At 40.6% G+C, this 18,334-nt stretch overlaps 1 protein-coding gene across 1 annotated transcript in view; it reads right to left on the reverse strand.

Annotated features, from left to right (window-relative positions):
* Positions 1-4,131: 4,131 nt before the first annotated feature.
* Positions 4,132-18,334, reverse strand: part of MAEL (maelstrom spermatogenic transposon silencer) — a 56,524-nt gene continuing 42,321 nt past the window's right edge. Inside the window, exons 9-12 of the mRNA XM_061399511.1 lie at positions 9,235-9,297; positions 8,368-8,500; positions 5,128-5,203; positions 4,132-4,593 (exon numbers count right to left, since the gene is read on the reverse strand). Of these exons, the coding sequence (XP_061255495.1) occupies positions 4,406-4,593; positions 5,128-5,203; positions 8,368-8,500; positions 9,235-9,297 (460 nt within the window). The 3' untranslated portion in view covers positions 4,132-4,405. The remainder of the gene's footprint in view (positions 4,594-5,127; positions 5,204-8,367; positions 8,501-9,234; positions 9,298-18,334) is intronic.

An 18,334-nucleotide genomic window follows, 5' to 3' on the forward strand; every position in this document is an offset into this window, starting at 1 on the left:
CTAGCGTGTATTGCTGCTGCTGCTGCTAAGTCGCTTCAGTCGTGTCCAACTCTGCAACCCCATAGACGGCAGCCTACAAGGTTCCCCCATCCCTAGGATTCTCCAGGCAAGAACACTGGAGTGGTTTGCCATTTCCTTCTCCAATGCATCAAAGTGAAAAGTGAAAGTGAAGTCACTCAGTCATGTCCAACTCTTAGCGACTCCACGGACTGCAGCCTACCAGGCTCCTCCGCCCAGGGAGTGGGTTGCCATTGCCTTCTTTGACTAGCATGTGAGATGAGTGCAATTATGTGATAGTTTGAGCATTCTTTGGCATTGCCTTTCTTTGGGATTTGGAATGAAAACTGACCCTTTCCAGTCCTGTGGCCACTGCTGAGTTTTCCAAATTTGCTGGCATATTGAGTGCAGCATCTTCACAGCATCATCTTTTAGGATTTGAAATAGCTCAACTGGAATTCCATCACTTCCACTAGCTCTGTTCTCAGTGATGCTTCCTAAGGCCCACTTGACTTCACATTCCAGGATGTCTGGCTTTAGGTGAGTGATCACACCATAATGATTATTCAAGGAGTTAGATATGATAGATTGAGTGCCTGAAAAACTATGGACAGAGGTTCGTAATATTTACAGGAAGCAGTGGTCAGAACCATTCCCAAGAAAAAGAAGTGCAAGAAGCAAAATGCCTGTCTGAGGAGGCCTTACAAATAGCTGGGAAAAGAAGTGAAAGGCAAAGGAGAAAAGCAAAGATAAACCCATCTGAATGCAGAATTCCAAAGAATAGCAAAAAGTGATAAGAAATTCTTCCTAAAATGAACAATGCAAAGAAATAGAGGAAAACAACAGAATGGGAAAGACTAGAGATCTCTTTAAGACAATTAGAGATACCAAGGGAACATGTCATACAAATATGGGCACAATAAGGGACAGAAATGATATGGACCTAACAAAAGAGATTACGAAGAGGTTGCAAGAAAACACAGAAGACTATACAAGAAAGATCTTAATGACACAGACAAACACAATGGTGTCATCATTCACTTAGAGCCAGACATCCTGGAGTTTGAAGTCAAGTGGGCCTTAGCATCACTATGAACAAAAGCTAGTGGAAGTGATGGAATTCCAGCTGAGCTATTTCAAATCCTAAAAGATGATGCTGTTAAAGTGCTGCACTCAGTATACCAGCAAATTTGGAAAACTCAGCACTGGCCACAGGGCCGTAAAAGGTCAGTTTTCATTTCAATCCCAAAGGGCAATGCCAAAGTATGTTCAAACTACTGCAAAACTGCACTCACTTCACATGCTGGCAAAGTAATGTTCAAAATCCTCCAAGCTAGGCTTCAACAGTACATGAACCCAGAACCTCCAGATATACAAGATGGATGTAGAAAAGGCAGAGGAATCAGAGATCAAATTGCCAACATCATTCAGATTATAGAAAAGGCAAGATAATTCCAGAAAAACATCTACTTCTATTTCATTGACTATGATAAAGCCTTTGACTGTGTGGATCACAACAAACTGTGGAAAATTCTTAAAGAGATGGGAATACCAGACCACCTGACCTGCCTCCTGAGAAATCTGTATGTAGGTCAAGAATCCAATAGTTAGAACCAGACATGGAACAATGGACCAGTTACAAATTGCGAAATGAGTATGTCAAAGCTGTATACTGTCACCCTGCTTATTTAACTTAATATGTAGAGTACATCATGCGAAAATGTCAGGCTGGATGAAGCACAAGCTGGAATCAAGATTGCCAGGAGAAATATCAATAACCTCAGATACGCAGATGACACCACCCTTATGGCAGAAAGTGAAGGAACTAAAGAGCCTCTTGATGAAAGTGAAAGAGGAGAGTGAAAAGGCTGATTAAAATCTCAACATTCAAAAAATGAAGATCATGGCATCTGGTCCCATTGTTTCATGACAAATGGATGGGGAAACAATGCAAACAGTGACAGCTTTTATTTTCTTGGGCTCCAAAATCATTGTGGATTGTGACTGCAGCCATGAAATTAAAAGATGCTTGCCCCTTGGAAGCAAAGCTATGACCAACTTAGACAATATATTAAAAAACAAACATTACTTTGCCAACAGAGATCCACCTAGTCAAAGCGATGGTTTTTCCAGTATGGATCTGAGAGTTGGACCATAAAGAAGTCTGAGTACCAAAGAACTGACACTTTCGAATTATGGGTTTGGAGAAGACTCTTGAGAGTCCCTTGAACTGCAGGGAGAGTAAAGCAGTCAATCCTAAAGGAAGTCAACCCTGAATATTCATTGGAAGCTGATGCTGAAGCTCCAATACTTTGACAACTTGATGAGAAGAGCCTACTTCTTGGAAAAGACCCTGATGCTGGGGAAGACTGAAGGCAGGAGGAGAAGGGAGGAGAGGACAAGTTGGTTGGATGGCATCACTGATCCAATGGACATGAGTTTGAGTGAGCTCTGGGAGATGGTGAAAGACAGGGAGGCCTGGCGTGCTGCAGTCCGTGGGGTCGCAGAGTCAGACATGACTGAATGACTGAACTCAATTACTGTCAACATGCTGATTTTGAAGAAAGATAAAATGGTCTCATAGCTTATGAAGATTTAAAAACCAATCTGCTAGTAGAAAATGAAATATATAAAGGTACATTCAATAACTGTTCCTTGTTTAAAAATCTGATATCAGACAGAAGAAAAGGAGGTAAAAGACAGTGAGGATATGAGTAACACAGTCTTTGGAGGCAGACATGGTTAACATTTCTTCCACAGAGTAGCTGTATGACCTGAATATCTGAGTTGCATGTGTGGGCTCTGTCACTCAGTCGTGTCTGACTCTGAGGCTCCATGGACTGTAACCCAGCAGGCTCCTCGGTCCATAGAGTTTTCCAGGCAAGTATACTAGAGTGGGTTGCCATTTCCTTCTCCAGGGGATATTCCCAACCCAGGGATCAAACCTGCTTCTCTTTTATTTCCTGCACTGGCAGACAGATTCTTTACCACTGTGCCACCTGTGTGTGTAAGATGGAATGAAGTATCAGCTTCTTCAGAGTGGTTATTAAGAAGTTTACAAGATGTGTGTGTATATTTGTGTAAATGTGTGTGGGTGGGTGTATCTCCACAATGTAGGTACTCAGTAGTAAAGGAGAATACGGCTATTGAGAAAAATTAGAGTCCAAGTAATTCTCCTGGGTTTTGAGTCAAACAGACCTAAATTTGATTGCTGTTTCTGCCATAGTAAGACCATACTGCCATCTATGGTCTTACTATGGTTCCAAGAAAAAAGGGTTACTATATCTCTTCTCCTACTCCAGGGCTATATGCTATGCTATGCTATGCTATGCTAAGTCGCTTCAGTCGTGTCCGACTCTGTGTGACCCCAGAGACGGCAGCCCACCAGGCTCCCCCGTCCCTGAGATTCTCCAGGCAAGAACACTGGAGTGGGTTGCCATTTCCTTCTCCAATGCATGAAAGTGAAAAGTGAAAGTGAAGTTGCTCAGTCGTGTCTGACTCTTAGTGACCCCATGGACTGCAGCCTACCAGGCTCCTCCGTCCATGGGATTTTCCAGGCAAGAGTACTGGAGTGGGGTGCCATTGCCTTCTCCAGGGCTATATAATAGACCTAAATTAGATTGCTCTTTCTGTCATAGTAAGACCATACTGTCTTACTATGGTTCCAAGAAAAAAGGGTTACTTCATCTCTTCTCCTACTCCAGGACTATATAATAGCCCAAGGAGAGAACATGAGCCAGTTTAAGTCAGTCACAAACAGGCCAAATTCTTGACTCAAAATATATCTGCTTGGAATATGCAGAAGACCTTGTGGTCAAGTAAACCTGGAATCTGGTCACTGTCCAGCCATGTGATTTGGGGAAAATGACATAATCTCCTTTTGGTTTCTCATTCTTCAGATGACTTTTGCCAAAGTCAGCATGTTTCAAAGACTTTAAGTAGAAAAAGTATTTTTGTTAAAGACTAATTTTTTTTAGATATTTGCAATGAAAAGAGCTGGTCTCAAGGGTACCATTCCACATTTCACAATGGAAAGAAACACATAAAACTATTTAAAAATCTTTCATAACAGATATTCAATACCTTTATTGTGGAGGAAAAGATACAAAAATGTAACATTCCCAAAAGCACAACTCTTAAAATGCTGGTTTTATTACAGGACTCAAAACTTTAATGGCATTCCCATAATACAGTCAGAAAGTAGAACAAGCCCTAAAGAAAAAAGCAAAAATGCCAAGATCTTCTCCAACCACAATTATTTTTAATCCATGAAACAGAATTTCCTTACAAATTAAGTAGTTTTTATAGTAATGACATTTATCATTGATGTCATCTGTTTAATATATGACTATAGTCAGAAGGGAAGTTGGCCCTGTTATTTTTCCAGAAATTGAAAAATGTACCATCATTAAGATAAGGAAGAGAAAGATTTGTATCCGTGTTTTGGGGATGTGTAAGGTGAGACTGGAGTCTCACAGTTGGAGAATTTATGGATATTGCTGGAGGAACTGGAGATGCTCTCTAGTAAGCGGGTAATCCCTCTTCCCCGAACACTGCTGTTTTGGCCAGAGATTTTCACCCCAGATGCGTAGTCACCTAGGATATTAAAAATACAAGAAAAGAAATGTAGCAATTTTACAGTCTTATTATAAACAGCTTTCTCAGTTGATTCATCCTACTGCACGCCTTTCACTAAACCATGATTAAACAGATCATCAAAAGGGGAGATAATTCTTAGAGCAGATGCCAAAAGGCTGAATATTTTTTTTAAGTCCTGGAAATCTTAATTGAAGTTCTTCAGGGACCATTTGAAAATTTATGTCACTAGCTTTTTTAAACTTTCCCATTTCCCCAAAGACACCCTCACATCAAAACTATAAAACAATAGCTGCTACAAGAGTAACAGGCTTTATTTTAAATGCCCTGAACAAAATTCTGAAGAGTAAGTTAAATTTTATCAAAGTGATAAAAAGCCACACATATCCAAATGAAGTGCTTTTGACAGGTAAACTCCCAATTCAAGATTCTGATGTCCTAAAGCCATTCTGGAACTGGTTTAAAGTACCATACCCTGGGATCTTAGAAAGACCCTAACTTTTTGAGGTGCCTTATTAAACAAAAGATGCTTACCAGTGGGTGTGTTTGATCTTTGTTCTTGATTAGAAGAGCTGAAATGAGAGAATCCTGGACTCTCAACCCTTAGCTTCTATAAGTAAAAAGCAACCAACAAACAAACAAAAAACAGTGGGAAACATTTATTTCTTATTATTGGATCATCTATTTCAAATTACTCCTTAAAGACAAACTAACACCCACTTTCCAATGTCTGATCAACTTTTGAAGAGTACTGTTGTAAAAGGAAAAGCAGAAGGAAATCTTCGAGGGGGAAATTATAGCATAAAAAAGGGTTTTTATTTTTAAATATGAGATCATATAATGTTTCTAATAAGAATGACTCAGAAAAGAAAGAAACCCTAGTGATGAAGTAAACAGTATAAAACCATTAGAGCCATGTCCTCAGGTAGGTAAGAGAACAGGATATATAGGAATAGAAGGATTAGCCTTAGATAGAAACATAGACAATTCATGCATTAAAGCAGAGTATATGGTGAATGTAATGGTCGGAATACATGGAAAACCTCTTGATTGCTTCTATTTCCTCGGAGAAGGAGGGGATAAAAGCATCAGCTAGAACAAGGATGAAGGAAGAGGTGATGGAAGTTTCAAGTGAGAAAAGATGAGAAATAACTGTCTAGGAGAGAGGAAGATTAATCAAACCAGAGAAATGGACAACTGCCACGCACCGCTAAGGGCTCACTTGAAGTTGGTGCTGATAGATATTAAATAATACCAGTCAGTATGGTAGTTTCTTTTCAAATGTATAAGAACAGAGTAGGTAAAAAGCTGATTTAATCAGGGTTAGTGTTTATTAACCAAGTATGATGAAGAATGAAAGGCCAATGGAGTTGACAGTGCAAGTGAGTGGAAATAACAGAGCAAGGAATCTAAACAGGGAAGGAAGGAGGTGAAGTGCAAGGTGAGGAGAGAATGCAGCACTGTCCACGTGTGAATGGACCCCCAGAGTTGTGCAATGCAGTGACCCTGCGAAGGAGGGCTTCCAAATAGTGGGGACATAGAAGGTCTCAGTCAAGGTGAAAGACCTGTTGGCACTGAGGTACCAGAGAAAGACAGCGGTGGTAGGAGAGTAGGATGCTTGAAACTGAGATTGTGGGAAGATTCCACCGGGACCTAGACTATCATGGGAGTGGATATTTGATGGATGGCAGGAGATAGCGCCACTGGAGAAGGGAAAGTCAAGGAACTGAAATATCAGGCAATTAGAAAGATCTATGGGGAAACTGAAATCAAGAATTCTGACAGCAATACTGTCTAATTTTCTGCCTCAATAAAAGAATGGAGATGTCCAACTCAGAGGCCTATGGACTCCAAAAAGGGGCTATCAGCCTGAATGGCATGAGATTCAAAGCCTAGGGGTTTTAGGGAAAAGTTAGGAAGTCTGGAGACCACGAAGTTAAATAAGGACAACTACCTCAAATCTAGGCCCACAATAAATGAGGGGAAAAAAAGGTCACCATTTTAAAGAGCTAACAGGGAAGCAGTGTCTTTAGAGGACAGTAACATTTTAGTTAGAATCAAGGAGGAAAACAGGCCTTCCCCAGAGGAGGCTGATGATACAAGATTTTGTTGATAACTGAGGTTGAGAAGACACACAGTTTTCCAGGAGTTGGGGAGGGATGAATACAGAATCAGCCTAATAAGATGAGTCTGGGAAATGGAGCAAGGCTCTAGGTGTCCTGAGCTTGCATAGTGACTGATGCTAACAATGGAAGGGGGGACAATGAGACGAAAGCTGGTAGTCTCAGCACAGACGGCGGAGACGGGGCTAAGGCAAGGCTTCTCATCCTGGATACTACTGACATTTTTAGGCTAAGTAATATTTTGTTTAGAAGGCTGTCCTGTCCCTTGTGGCTCAGCTGGCAAAGAATCTGCCTGCAATGCAGGAGATCTGGGTTTGATGCCTGGACTGGGAAGATCCCCTAGAGAAGGGAAAGGGTACCCACTCCAGTATTCTGGCCTGGAGAATTCCACGGACTATATATATAGTCCATGGGGTCGCAAAGAGTTGGAAACAACTGAGCAACTTTCACTTTCTTTCACTGTACATTATCAAGTGTTTAGCAGGCTTACTGGTATCTACTCACTAGAGGCCAGCAGCGCCCCATTCCCAGCTGTAACAACCAAAAATGTCTCCAAGTGTTGCCAATGTCTCCTGAACAGCACAAAAATGGGCCCTAGTGAAGAATTACTGCGCTAAGGGTTAACAATACAGAAAGAGAACAGTTTTGCCCAGATTTTAAAATTATCACACAACTAAGACAGACTTTTGGTGGGGTTTACATTTCTGAGTTTTAACAAAGAGATCTGTGAAACCACCACGGCAATTAGGAGACAGAGCCATCCTATCACCTCAAAAACCTTCCTCACACTATCCCTTTTACAGACACACCCTCCCCCACCCTCTGGGAGCCACTGACATGTCCATCGTTATCATTTGCATTTTCAAGAATGTCACATAAATGGAATCATACAGTATATAACCTTTTGAGACTGGTGCTTTTGCTAAGCATAAGTAGTGCCTTTGAGATTGATACTAGTAGTTATCTGTATCAATCATTCATTCCATTTTGGGGTTCCCCTTTCACTATTTTATTGACTATTTTAAAATAACAATACTTATTTATTATCTACTATATTCTAAGGCAGAATTTTTGGTACTTTCGTATACTGCTACATTCAACCCTACAACTACTAGCTCATTATTATTATTGTTCTATAGATAAGAAATCAGCACAGAAAGTTCAAATAACTCGCAGTAACACAGCCTATATGTAGCAGAGCCTGAAGTGAAATTCAGGAATTCTAACTAGAGAGCCCATACTCTTAACTGCTATGCTCTCAGCAGTATAGCGAGGCCTACGAGTAAGTAAATAGCAAGGAGGGAAGAGAGGTGGTAGAGAAATTATATTAGCCTCTAATCAAATCCTGAATCAGGTCTCATACTTAAAATATCTACTTCAAAAATGTGTATCATATAATTTTTTGAATAAATGTTTGAATGTGTTTTGTATAAAGACTAATGCCAAATGTCCCCCAGAGGAAAAAATACACCAGGAAAGAAAATGATCTTATGCAAAATTCAATTGGATTAAAAACTGACATTCCATGAAGGATTAAAAAAACTTTTGAGAGAAGAGAGAACCAAAAAAGGAAAGCTCGTTATCTGTTATGGACCAGGACCACACTGAGCAGGACCTAAGAAACTAGCAGCCACCAGAGTCAGCTCCTTACCTGGTAACGCCCTGCATCCAACACAACCATTTTGGGTGTCACACTATTGCTGGCCTCGTAATCTTGAAGCGGTACATGAGCCTCTGTGAGCTGGATTCCAAAGAGAGTGGCTAGAGAATTACTGATGCAGTACCTTTAAAAAGGAATTCAAAATGTTCATTATCAGAATCTTATCTAATTCATTTAAACAGCAGTCACATTTTAAAAATTTCTAACAATGTGAGAGATATTGTAAATCTTGGAAAAAATAAATTTAGAGATTTGAATAAAAATGGGAATTGGTAGCAGCACATATAAAATTGTACATCAGTGGTAACCAATACTTTGATTAGCAAATATAATATCAGCCTCATTATGAGAGAACAGGAATGGGTGTAAAGATTACCAGAATTCTCGTATACTTAAGTCAGGAAGAAACAACACCAGAAGGAGGGCTAATACTTAAACACTTATTCATTCTCAGACCAACTATCAGCAGCTGTATAAAGTGATCAACAGAGCACCTAGAGATCTGAGGCTGCAAGTACCTTCCTGACAAAAGGAGGAGAAAAGGGTCTATATTTTTTGAGCACCTTCACAAGGAAGTGCTGTTCTTAATGACAGTAGGGGATTTTGCTATTGGAATCCTAGAAGGAAAAATTCAGCTTAAGTGCCTCTGAAGGGTCAGTCAAATTGCTCAGGTGGTAACTACAACCAACAAGTAGTAACAGTGATAATAAAAGTAACATGATTTTAAAAAGCGCTTGTTTTAAAAGGGAACTGTGGAAACAGAGGTGAGGAGTGATGCATCCTATATGTCAAAGCAACAAGGAAAGTTGCAAAGAATTCAGTGCAGATTAGAGTATTATGAAGACACTCTTAACTTACGCAATTTTCTTGCAAACAGCTAGAGCACAGAAGAGAATATCATTTTCTTCATGCCACTTGCACCTGTACAAAAAAAGACTTTAATATCCTGATCTAATGAGTTTTCATGTGCTAAATTTCAAACTTACTTAGGGTCAGTTTTTCTTAAATGATTCCAATTATGACTCAAATACTAAAATTTCTAATTTAACATACAAAATAGATTTTTTAAAAAACAAGTTTTTTACATTACTTCCTCAGATGCAGATTCATGATATATTGCAAATAACACATAACTATAAAAGACAAATTTTACCTGGAAATAAACTGAGAGTTCAGGAGACATTTAGTGACTATGGTTAGCAAGCATTCATAAAACAAGCATTTAATGAATACATACTACTTACCAGGCTTGTTCTAGGCATTAGGGATACAGCATTGAGTGAAACACACTTAGGCACACAAAACTTACTTTCTAATGGGGAAGTCAGATTAAAGATATGTAGATATAACATATAGTAAGTTAGATGATAAGTTCTAAGAAGGAAAAAAAACAAAAAGGTGATATGAAATGCTACAGAAGGGTGACATTTTAGATAAGTTAGGCAGGGAAGGTATGACTAGAAAGTGAATGTTTGAGTGAAGACTTCAGGCAGTGATGTTAAAATGACCAACAACATACATACAAGAACCACTATAAACCTGCATATATCTTTCCCCCGAGTGCCAAAGTCTATTGAGGCTCAGAACAGCATTACCTGCATAATACTGGGTTGGCCAAAAAGTTTGTTTGGGGCTTTCTGAAAGATGAACAAACTGTTTGGCCAATCCAATAGGAGGCTTGCCTCAACTTAGCATGAATCTCCATTTAAAAATTATAAACACGGTAAACAGTAAGTACTGCATGTCTATCTACTAACCACTAAAGATAAGGAGAAGGAAATAATCTCATTTATCATTACATCAGAAAGAATAAAAAACACCTAAAAATAAACCTACCTAAGGAGGCAAAAGGACTGAAGTTCAAAAACTAGAAGATACTGATTAAAAAATCTAAGATGACATCAACAAACAGAAATATAAACCATGTTATTGGACTGGAAGAATCAATATTGTCAAAATACCACCTCAGTCTACTGCTTCAACACAATCCCTGTCAAATTACCAATGGAAGATCAAGAACAAAAGACTTAATATTTTATGGAAATACAAAAGACCCCAAACAGCCAAAGCAATCCTGAGAGAAAAACAGAGCTGGAGAAATAAGATTCCTTGATTCAGACTATACTATAAAGCTACAGTCATCATGAACAGTATGAAAAGACAAAAAGATATGAAATTGAGAGATGAACTCTCCAGCTGGGTAGGTGCCCTATATGCTACTGGGAAGAGTGGAGCAATAGCTCCAGAAGGAATGAAGAGGCTGAGCCAAAGCGGAAACAATGCCCAGCGATGGATGTGTCTGGTGGTAAAAGTCACGTCCGATGCTATAAAGAATAATAATGCATAGGAACCTGAAATGTCAGGTCCATGAGTCAAGATTAAATGAATGTAGTCAAACAGAAGATGGCAAAACTGAACACTGACATTTTAGAAAGCAGTAAACTAAAATGGAAAGGAATGCGTGAATTAATTCAGATGATCATTATATCTAAAACTGTGGGCAAGAATACCTTAAAGGAATGGAGTAGCCCTCACAGTCAACAAAGGAGTCCAAAATGCAGTACTTGGTGTCATCTCAAAAATGCTAGAATGATCTCAGCTCAATTCCAAGGCAAACCATTCAATATCACAGTTCAGTTCAGTTCAGTCGCTCAGTCGTGTCTGACTCTTTATGATCCCATGAATTGCAGCACACCAGGCCTCCCTACCATCACCAATTCCAGGAGTTCTCTTAAACTCACGTCCATCGAGTCGGTAATGACATCCAGCCATCTCATCCTCTGTCGTCCCCTTCACCTCCTGCCCCCAATCCCTCTCAGCATCAGGGTCTTTTCCAATGAGTCAACTCTTCACATGAGGTGGCCAGAGTATTGGAGTTTCAGCTTTAGCATCAGTACTTCCAATGAACACCCAGTACTGATCTCCTTTAGGATGGACTGGTTGGATCTCCTTGCAGTCCAAGGGACTCTCAAGAGTCTTCTCCAACACCACAGTTCAAAAGCATCAATTCTTCGGTGCTCAGCTTTCATCACAGTCCAACTCTCACATCCATACATGACCATTGGAAAAACCATAGCCTTGACTAGACGGACCTTTGTTGGCAAAGTAATAGCTCTGCTGTTCAATATGCTGTCTAGGTTGGTCATAACTTTCCTTCCAAGGAGTAAGCGTCTTTTAATTTCCTGGCTTCAATCACCATCTGCAGTGATTTTGGAGCCCCCAAAAATAAAGTCTGACACAGTTTCCACTCTTTTCCCATCTATTTCCCATGAAGTAATGGGACCAGATACCATGATCTTAGTTTTCTGAATGTTGAGTTTTAAGCCAGCTTTTTCACTCTCCTCTTTCACTTTCATCAAGAGGCTCTTTAGTTCCTCTTCACTTTCTGCCATAAGGGTGGTGTCATCTGCATATCTGAGGTTATTGATATTTCTCCCAGCAATCTTGATCCAGCTTGTGTTTCTTCCAGCCCAGCGTTTCTCATGATGTAATCTGAATGTAAGTTAAATAAGCAGGGTGACAATATACAGCCTTGACGTACTCCTTTTCCTATTTGGAACCAGTCTGTTGTCCAAGTCAATGACCCAATCACTGATGCTGAAGAACATGAAGCTGAACGGTTCTATGATGGCCTACAGAACCTACTGGAACTAACACCCAAAAAGGTGTCCTTTCATCACAGGGGACTGGAGTGCGGAAGAAGGAAGTCACCTGGAATTACAGGCAAGTTTGACCTTGGAGTACAAAATGAAGCAGGGCAAAGGCTAACAGAGTTTTGCCAAGAGAACACACTGGTCATAGAAAACACTCTTTTCCAGCAACACAAGAGGCGATTCCACACATGGACATCACCAGATGGTCAATACTGACATCAGACTGATTATATTCTTTGTAGCCAAAGATGGAGAAGCTCTATACAGTCAGCAAAAACAAGACCTGGAGCTGACTATGGTTCAGATCATAAGCTCCTTATAGCAAAATTCAGGCTCAAGCTGAATAAAGTAGGGAGAACCACTAAGACATTCAGGAATGACCTAAATCAAATCCCTTATGCTTATACAGTGGAAGTGATTAACAGACTCAAGGGACCAGATCTGGTAGAGGAGTGCCTGAAGAACCATGGACAGAGGTTCGTGACACTGTACAGGAGGTGGTGACCAAAACCATCCCCAAGAAAGAGACATGCAAAAAGGCAAAATGGTTGTCTGAGGAGGCCTTACAAATAGCTGAGAAAAGAAGTGAAAGGCAAAGGAGAAAGGGAAAGATATACCCAACTGAATGCAGAGTTCCAGATAATAGTAAGGAGATATAAGAAAGCCTTCTTAAGTGAGCAATGCAAAGAAATAGAGGAATATAACAGAATGGGAAAGACTAGAGATCTCTTTAAGCAAAATGGAGGCATTTCATACAAAGGGGAACATTTCATGCACAGATGGCCACAATAAAGGACAAAAACGGCAAGGACCTAACAGAAGCAGAAGAGGTTAAGAAGAGGTGGCAAGACTACACAGAAGATCTGTACAAAAAAAGCTCTTAATGACCCAGATAACTATGATGGTGTGATCACTCACCTAGAGCTAGACATCCTGGAGTGTGAAGTCAAGTGGACCTTAGAAAGCATTACTATGAACAAAGCTAGTGGAGGTGATGCCTTTCCAGCTAAGCTATTTCAAATCCTTAAAGATGATGTTCTGAAAGTGCTGCACTCATTATGCCAGCAAATTTGGAAAACTCAGCAGTGTCCAAGGGAGTGAAAAGTGTCAGTTTTCATTCCAATCCCAAAGAAAGGCAATGCCAAAGAATGTACAATTACTGTACAATTGTACTCATTTTACACGCCAGCTAGATTATGCTCAAAATCGTTCAAGCTAGACTTCAAGAGTATGTGAATTGAGAACTTCCAGATGTACAAGCTGGATCTGGAAAAGGCAGAGGAACCAGATCTCAAATTGCCAACATACTCTGGATCATAGAAAAAGCAAGGGAATTTTAAAAAAACACCTACTTCTGCTTCTCTGACTATGCTAAAGCCTTTGACTGTGTGTATCACAACAAACTGGAATATTCTTAATGAGATGGGAATCTCAGACCACATTACACGCCTCCTGAGAAACCTGTACACATGATGAGAAACAACAGTTAGAACTGAACATGGAACAATGGACTGGTTCCAAACTAGGAAAGGACTATATCAAGACTATATGCTGTCACACTGCTGATTTAACATACAAAGCAGAGTACATCCTGCAAAATGCTGGGGTGGATGAATCACAACCTGGAATCAAGATTGCTGGGAGAAATATCAACAACCACAGGTTTGCAGATGATATCACTTTAACAGCAGAAAGTGAAGAGGAACTGAAGAGCCTCTTGATGAAGGTGAAAGAGGAGAGTGAAAAAGCTGGCTTGAAACTCAACATGCAAAAAACAAAGATCATGACATCCAGGCAAATAGATGGGGAAACAGTGACAGACTTTATTTTCTTGGGCTCCAAATCACTGCAGACGGTGACTGCAGCCACAAAATTTAAAGATGCTTGCTCTCAGGAAGAACAGCTACAATAAATCTGCTGCTGCTAAGCTGCTAAGTCACTTCAGTCATGTCTGACTCTGTGGGACCCCATAGACCGCAGCCCGCCAGGCTCCCCCATCCCTGGGATTCTCGAGGCAAAGAACACTGGAGTGGGTTGCCATTTCCTTCTCCAATGCATGAAAGTGAAAACTGAAAGTGAAGTCGCTCAGTCGTGTCTGACTCCTAGCGACCCCATGGACTGCAGCCTACCAGGCTCCTCCATCCATGGGATTTTCCAGGCAAGAGTACTGGAGTGGGGTGCCATAGCCTTCTCACAACACACCTAGACAGTGTATTAAAAAGTATAGAAATCACTTTGCTGACAAAGGTCCATCTAGTCAAAGCTATGGTTTTTCCAGTACTCATGTATGGATGTGAGAGTTGAACCATAAGGAAGGCTGAGTGCTGAAGAATCGATGCCTTTGAACTGTAGTACAGGAGAAGACCCTTGAGAGTCCTTTGGACATCAATGAGATCAAACCAGTCAATCCTAAAGGAAATCAACCTTGAATATGCTAAAGCTCCAATACTTTGGGCACCTGATGTGAAGAGTCAACTCACTGGAAAGACCCTGATTCTGGGGAAGATTGAGGGCAAAGGAGAAACAGAAACAGAGGATAAGATGGTTGGGTGGCATCACTGACTCAATGGACGTGAGTTTGAGCAAACTCTGGGAGACAGTGAAGGACAGGGACACCTGGCGTGCTGCAGTCCATGGGAGCGCATACAGGTGGACACGACTTAGCGACTGAACAGTAACAACAACAATAAATGGCACAAGTAGAGAGTTATAGATCAACTGAACAGGACAGAAAGCCCAGAAATAAACCCACACACCTAGGATCAATTTACAGCAGGAGGCAAGAGAGAATCCCATGAACAGTTTGCCTTGAGAACCCCAGGAACAGTATGAAAAGGCAAAAAGACAGGACACTGAAAGAGGAACTCCCCAGCTCAGCAGGTACCCAATATGCTACTGGAGATCAGTGGAGAAATAACTCTAGAAAGAATGAAGAGATGGAGCCAAAGCAAAAACAACACTCCATTCTGGATGTGACTGGTGATGGAGGTAAGGTTTGAAGCTGTAAAGAGCAATATTGCATAGGAACCTGGAATGTTAGGTCCATGAATCAAGGCAAATTGGAAATGGTCAAACAGGAGATGGCAAGACTGAACACTGATTTTAGGAATCAATGAACTAAAATGGACTGGAATGGGTGAATTTAACTCAGATGACTATTATATCTACTACTGTGGGCAAGAATCCCTTAGAAGAAATGGAGTAGCCATCATAGTCAACAAGAGTCTGAAATGCAGTACTTGGATGCAATCTCAAAAACGACAGAATGACCTCTGTTCATTTCCAAGGCAAACCATTCAATATCACAGTAATACTAGTCTATGCCCTGACCAGTAATGCTGAACAAGCTGAAGTTGAACAGTTCTATGAAGACCTACAAGACTTTCTAGAACTAATACCCAAAAACAATGTCCTTTTCATTATAGGGGACTGGAATGAAAAAGTAGGGAGTTAAGATATACCTGGAGTAACAGGCAACTTTTGCCTTGGAGTACAGAATGAAGTAGCTGCTACTGCTGCTAAGTCACTTCAGTCATGTCCGACTCTGTGCGACCCCATAGATGGCAGCCCACTAGGCTCCTCTGTCCCTGGGATCCTCCAGGCAAGAATACTGGAGTGGGTTGCCATTTCCTTCTCCAATAGAATGAAGTAGAGCAAAGGCTAATACAATCTGCCAAGAAAATGCACTGGTCATAGCAAACACCCTCTTCCAACAACACATAAGACTCCACAGATGGACATCACCAGATGGTCAACACTGAAATCAGATTGATTATATTCTTTGCAGCCAAAGATGGAGACACTCTATACAGTCACCAAAAACAAGACCGGGAGCTGACTGTGGCTCAGATCATGAACTTGTTATTGTCAAATTCATACTTAAACTCAAGAAAGCAGGGAAACCCATTAGACCATTCAGGTACAACCTAAATCAACTCCCTTATGATTATACAGTGGAAGTGAGAGATAGATTCAAGGGATTAGATATGATAGAGTGCCTGATGAAATATCGATGGAGGTGTGTAACACTGTACAGGAGGCAGTGATCAAGACCATCCCCAATAAAAAGAAATGCATGAAGCAAAATGGTTGTCTGAGGAGGCCTTACAAATAACCATGAAAAGAAGAGAAGCAAAAGGCAAAGGAGAAAATGAAAGATACACCCATCTAAATGGAGAGTTCTAAAGAATAGCAAGGAGAGATAAGAAAGCCTTCCACAGCGATCAACGCAAAGAATAGACGAAAACAATAGAATGCAAAAGACTAGAGATCTCTTCAAGAAAATTAGAGATACCAAGGGAACATTTCATGCAAAGATGGGCTCGATAAAGGACAGAAATGGTATGGACCTAAGAGGAGCTGAACATATTAAGAAGAGGTGGCAGGAATACACAAAAGAACTGTACAAAAAAGATCTTCATGACCAAGATAATCACAATGGTGTGATCACTCACCTAGAGCCAGACATCCTGGAATATGAAGTCAAGTGGGCCTTAGAAAGCATCACTATGAACAAAGCTAGTGGAGGTGATGGAATTCCCGTTGAGCTATTTCAAATTCTGAAAGATGATGCTGTGAAAGTGCTGCACTCAATATGCCAGCAAATTTGGAAAACTCAGCAGTGGCCACAGGACTAGAAAAGGTCAGTTTTCATTTCAATCTCAAAGAAAGGCAATGCCAAAGAATGCTCAAACTACTGCACAATTGCACTCATCTCACACGCTAGTAAAGTAATGCTCAAAATTCTCCAAGCCAGGCTTCAACAGTACGTGAACTGTGGACTTCCAGATATTCAAGCTGGATTTAGAGAAGGCAGAGGAACCAGAGATCAAATTGCCAACAGTTGCTGGATCATCGAAAAAGCAAGAGACTTCCAGAAAAACATCTATTTCTGCTTACTGACTATGCCAAAGCCTTTGACTTTGTGGATCACAAAAAACTGTGGAAAATTCTTACAGAGATGGGAATACCAGTCCACCTGACCTGCCTCCTGAGAAATCTGAGTGCAGGTCAAGAAGTAACAGTTAGAACTGGACATGGAACAGATTGGTTCCAAAACAGGAAAGGAGTACATCAAGGCTGTATATTGTCACCCTGCTTATTTAACTTATATGCAGAATACATCATAAGAAATGCTGGACTGGATGAAGCACAAGCTGGAATCAAGATTCCAGGGAGAAATATCAGTAACCTCAGATATGCAGATGACATCACCCTTATGGCAGAGTGAAGAGGAGGAACCAAAGAGCCTCTTGATGAAAGTGAAAGAGGAGAGTGAAAAAGTTGGCTTAAAACTCAACATTCAGAAAACTAAGATCATGGCATCTGGTCCCATCACTTCATGGCAAACAGATGGGAAAACAGTGGAAACAGTGAGAAGACTTTATTTTGGGGGGCTCTAAAATCACTGCAGATGGTGACTGCAGCCATGAAATTAAAAGACGCTTGCTCCTTGGAAGAAAAGTTATGACCAACCTAGATAGCATATTAAAAAGCAGAGACATTATTTTGCCAGCAAAGATCCATTTAGTCAGTGTTATGGTTTTTCCAGTAGTCATGTATGGATGTGAGAGTTGGACTATAGAGAAAGCTGAGCACCGAAGAATTGGTGCTTTTGAACTGTGGTGTTGGAGAAGACTCTTGAGAGTCCCTTGGACTGCAAGGAGATCCAACCAGTCCATCCTTAAGGAAATCAGTCCCGAATAATCATTGGAAGGACTGATGCTGAAACTGAAACTCCAATACTTTGGCCACCTGAGGGCAAATAATTGACTCTTGGAAAAGACCCTGATTCTGGGAAAGATTGAAGGAAGGAGGAGAAGGGGACGACAGAGGATGAGACGGTTGGTTGGCATCACTGACTCAGTGTACATGAGTTTGAGTAAACTCTGGGAGCTGGTGATGGACAGGGAGGCCTGGCATGCTGCAGTCCATGCGGTCGCAGAGTCGGACATGACTGAGCAACTGACCTGAAGGAGGCAAAAATATATAATGGAGAAAAGATAGTCTCTTCATTGAGAGGTGCTGGGAAAACTGGAATGTAAAGGAAATGAAATTAGAACATTCTCTAACATCATACATAAAAATAAAATGGATTAAAGACCTCAATGTAAGACCAACTATTATAAACTTAGAAGAAAACACAGGTAGAACAACTCTTACATAAAAATCACCACAATCTCTCTTCTGACCCACCTCATATAGAAAATAAAAACAAAAAGAATAACTGGGACCTGATGAAACCTAAAAGTTTTTGCACAGCAAAGAAAGTCATAAACAAGACAAAAAGACAACACCCAGAATGT

This window comes from Bos javanicus, chromosome 3 (assembly GCF_032452875.1).
Source record: "Bos javanicus breed banteng chromosome 3, ARS-OSU_banteng_1.0, whole genome shotgun sequence".
NCBI lineage: Eukaryota > Metazoa > Chordata > Mammalia > Artiodactyla > Bovidae > Bos > Bos javanicus.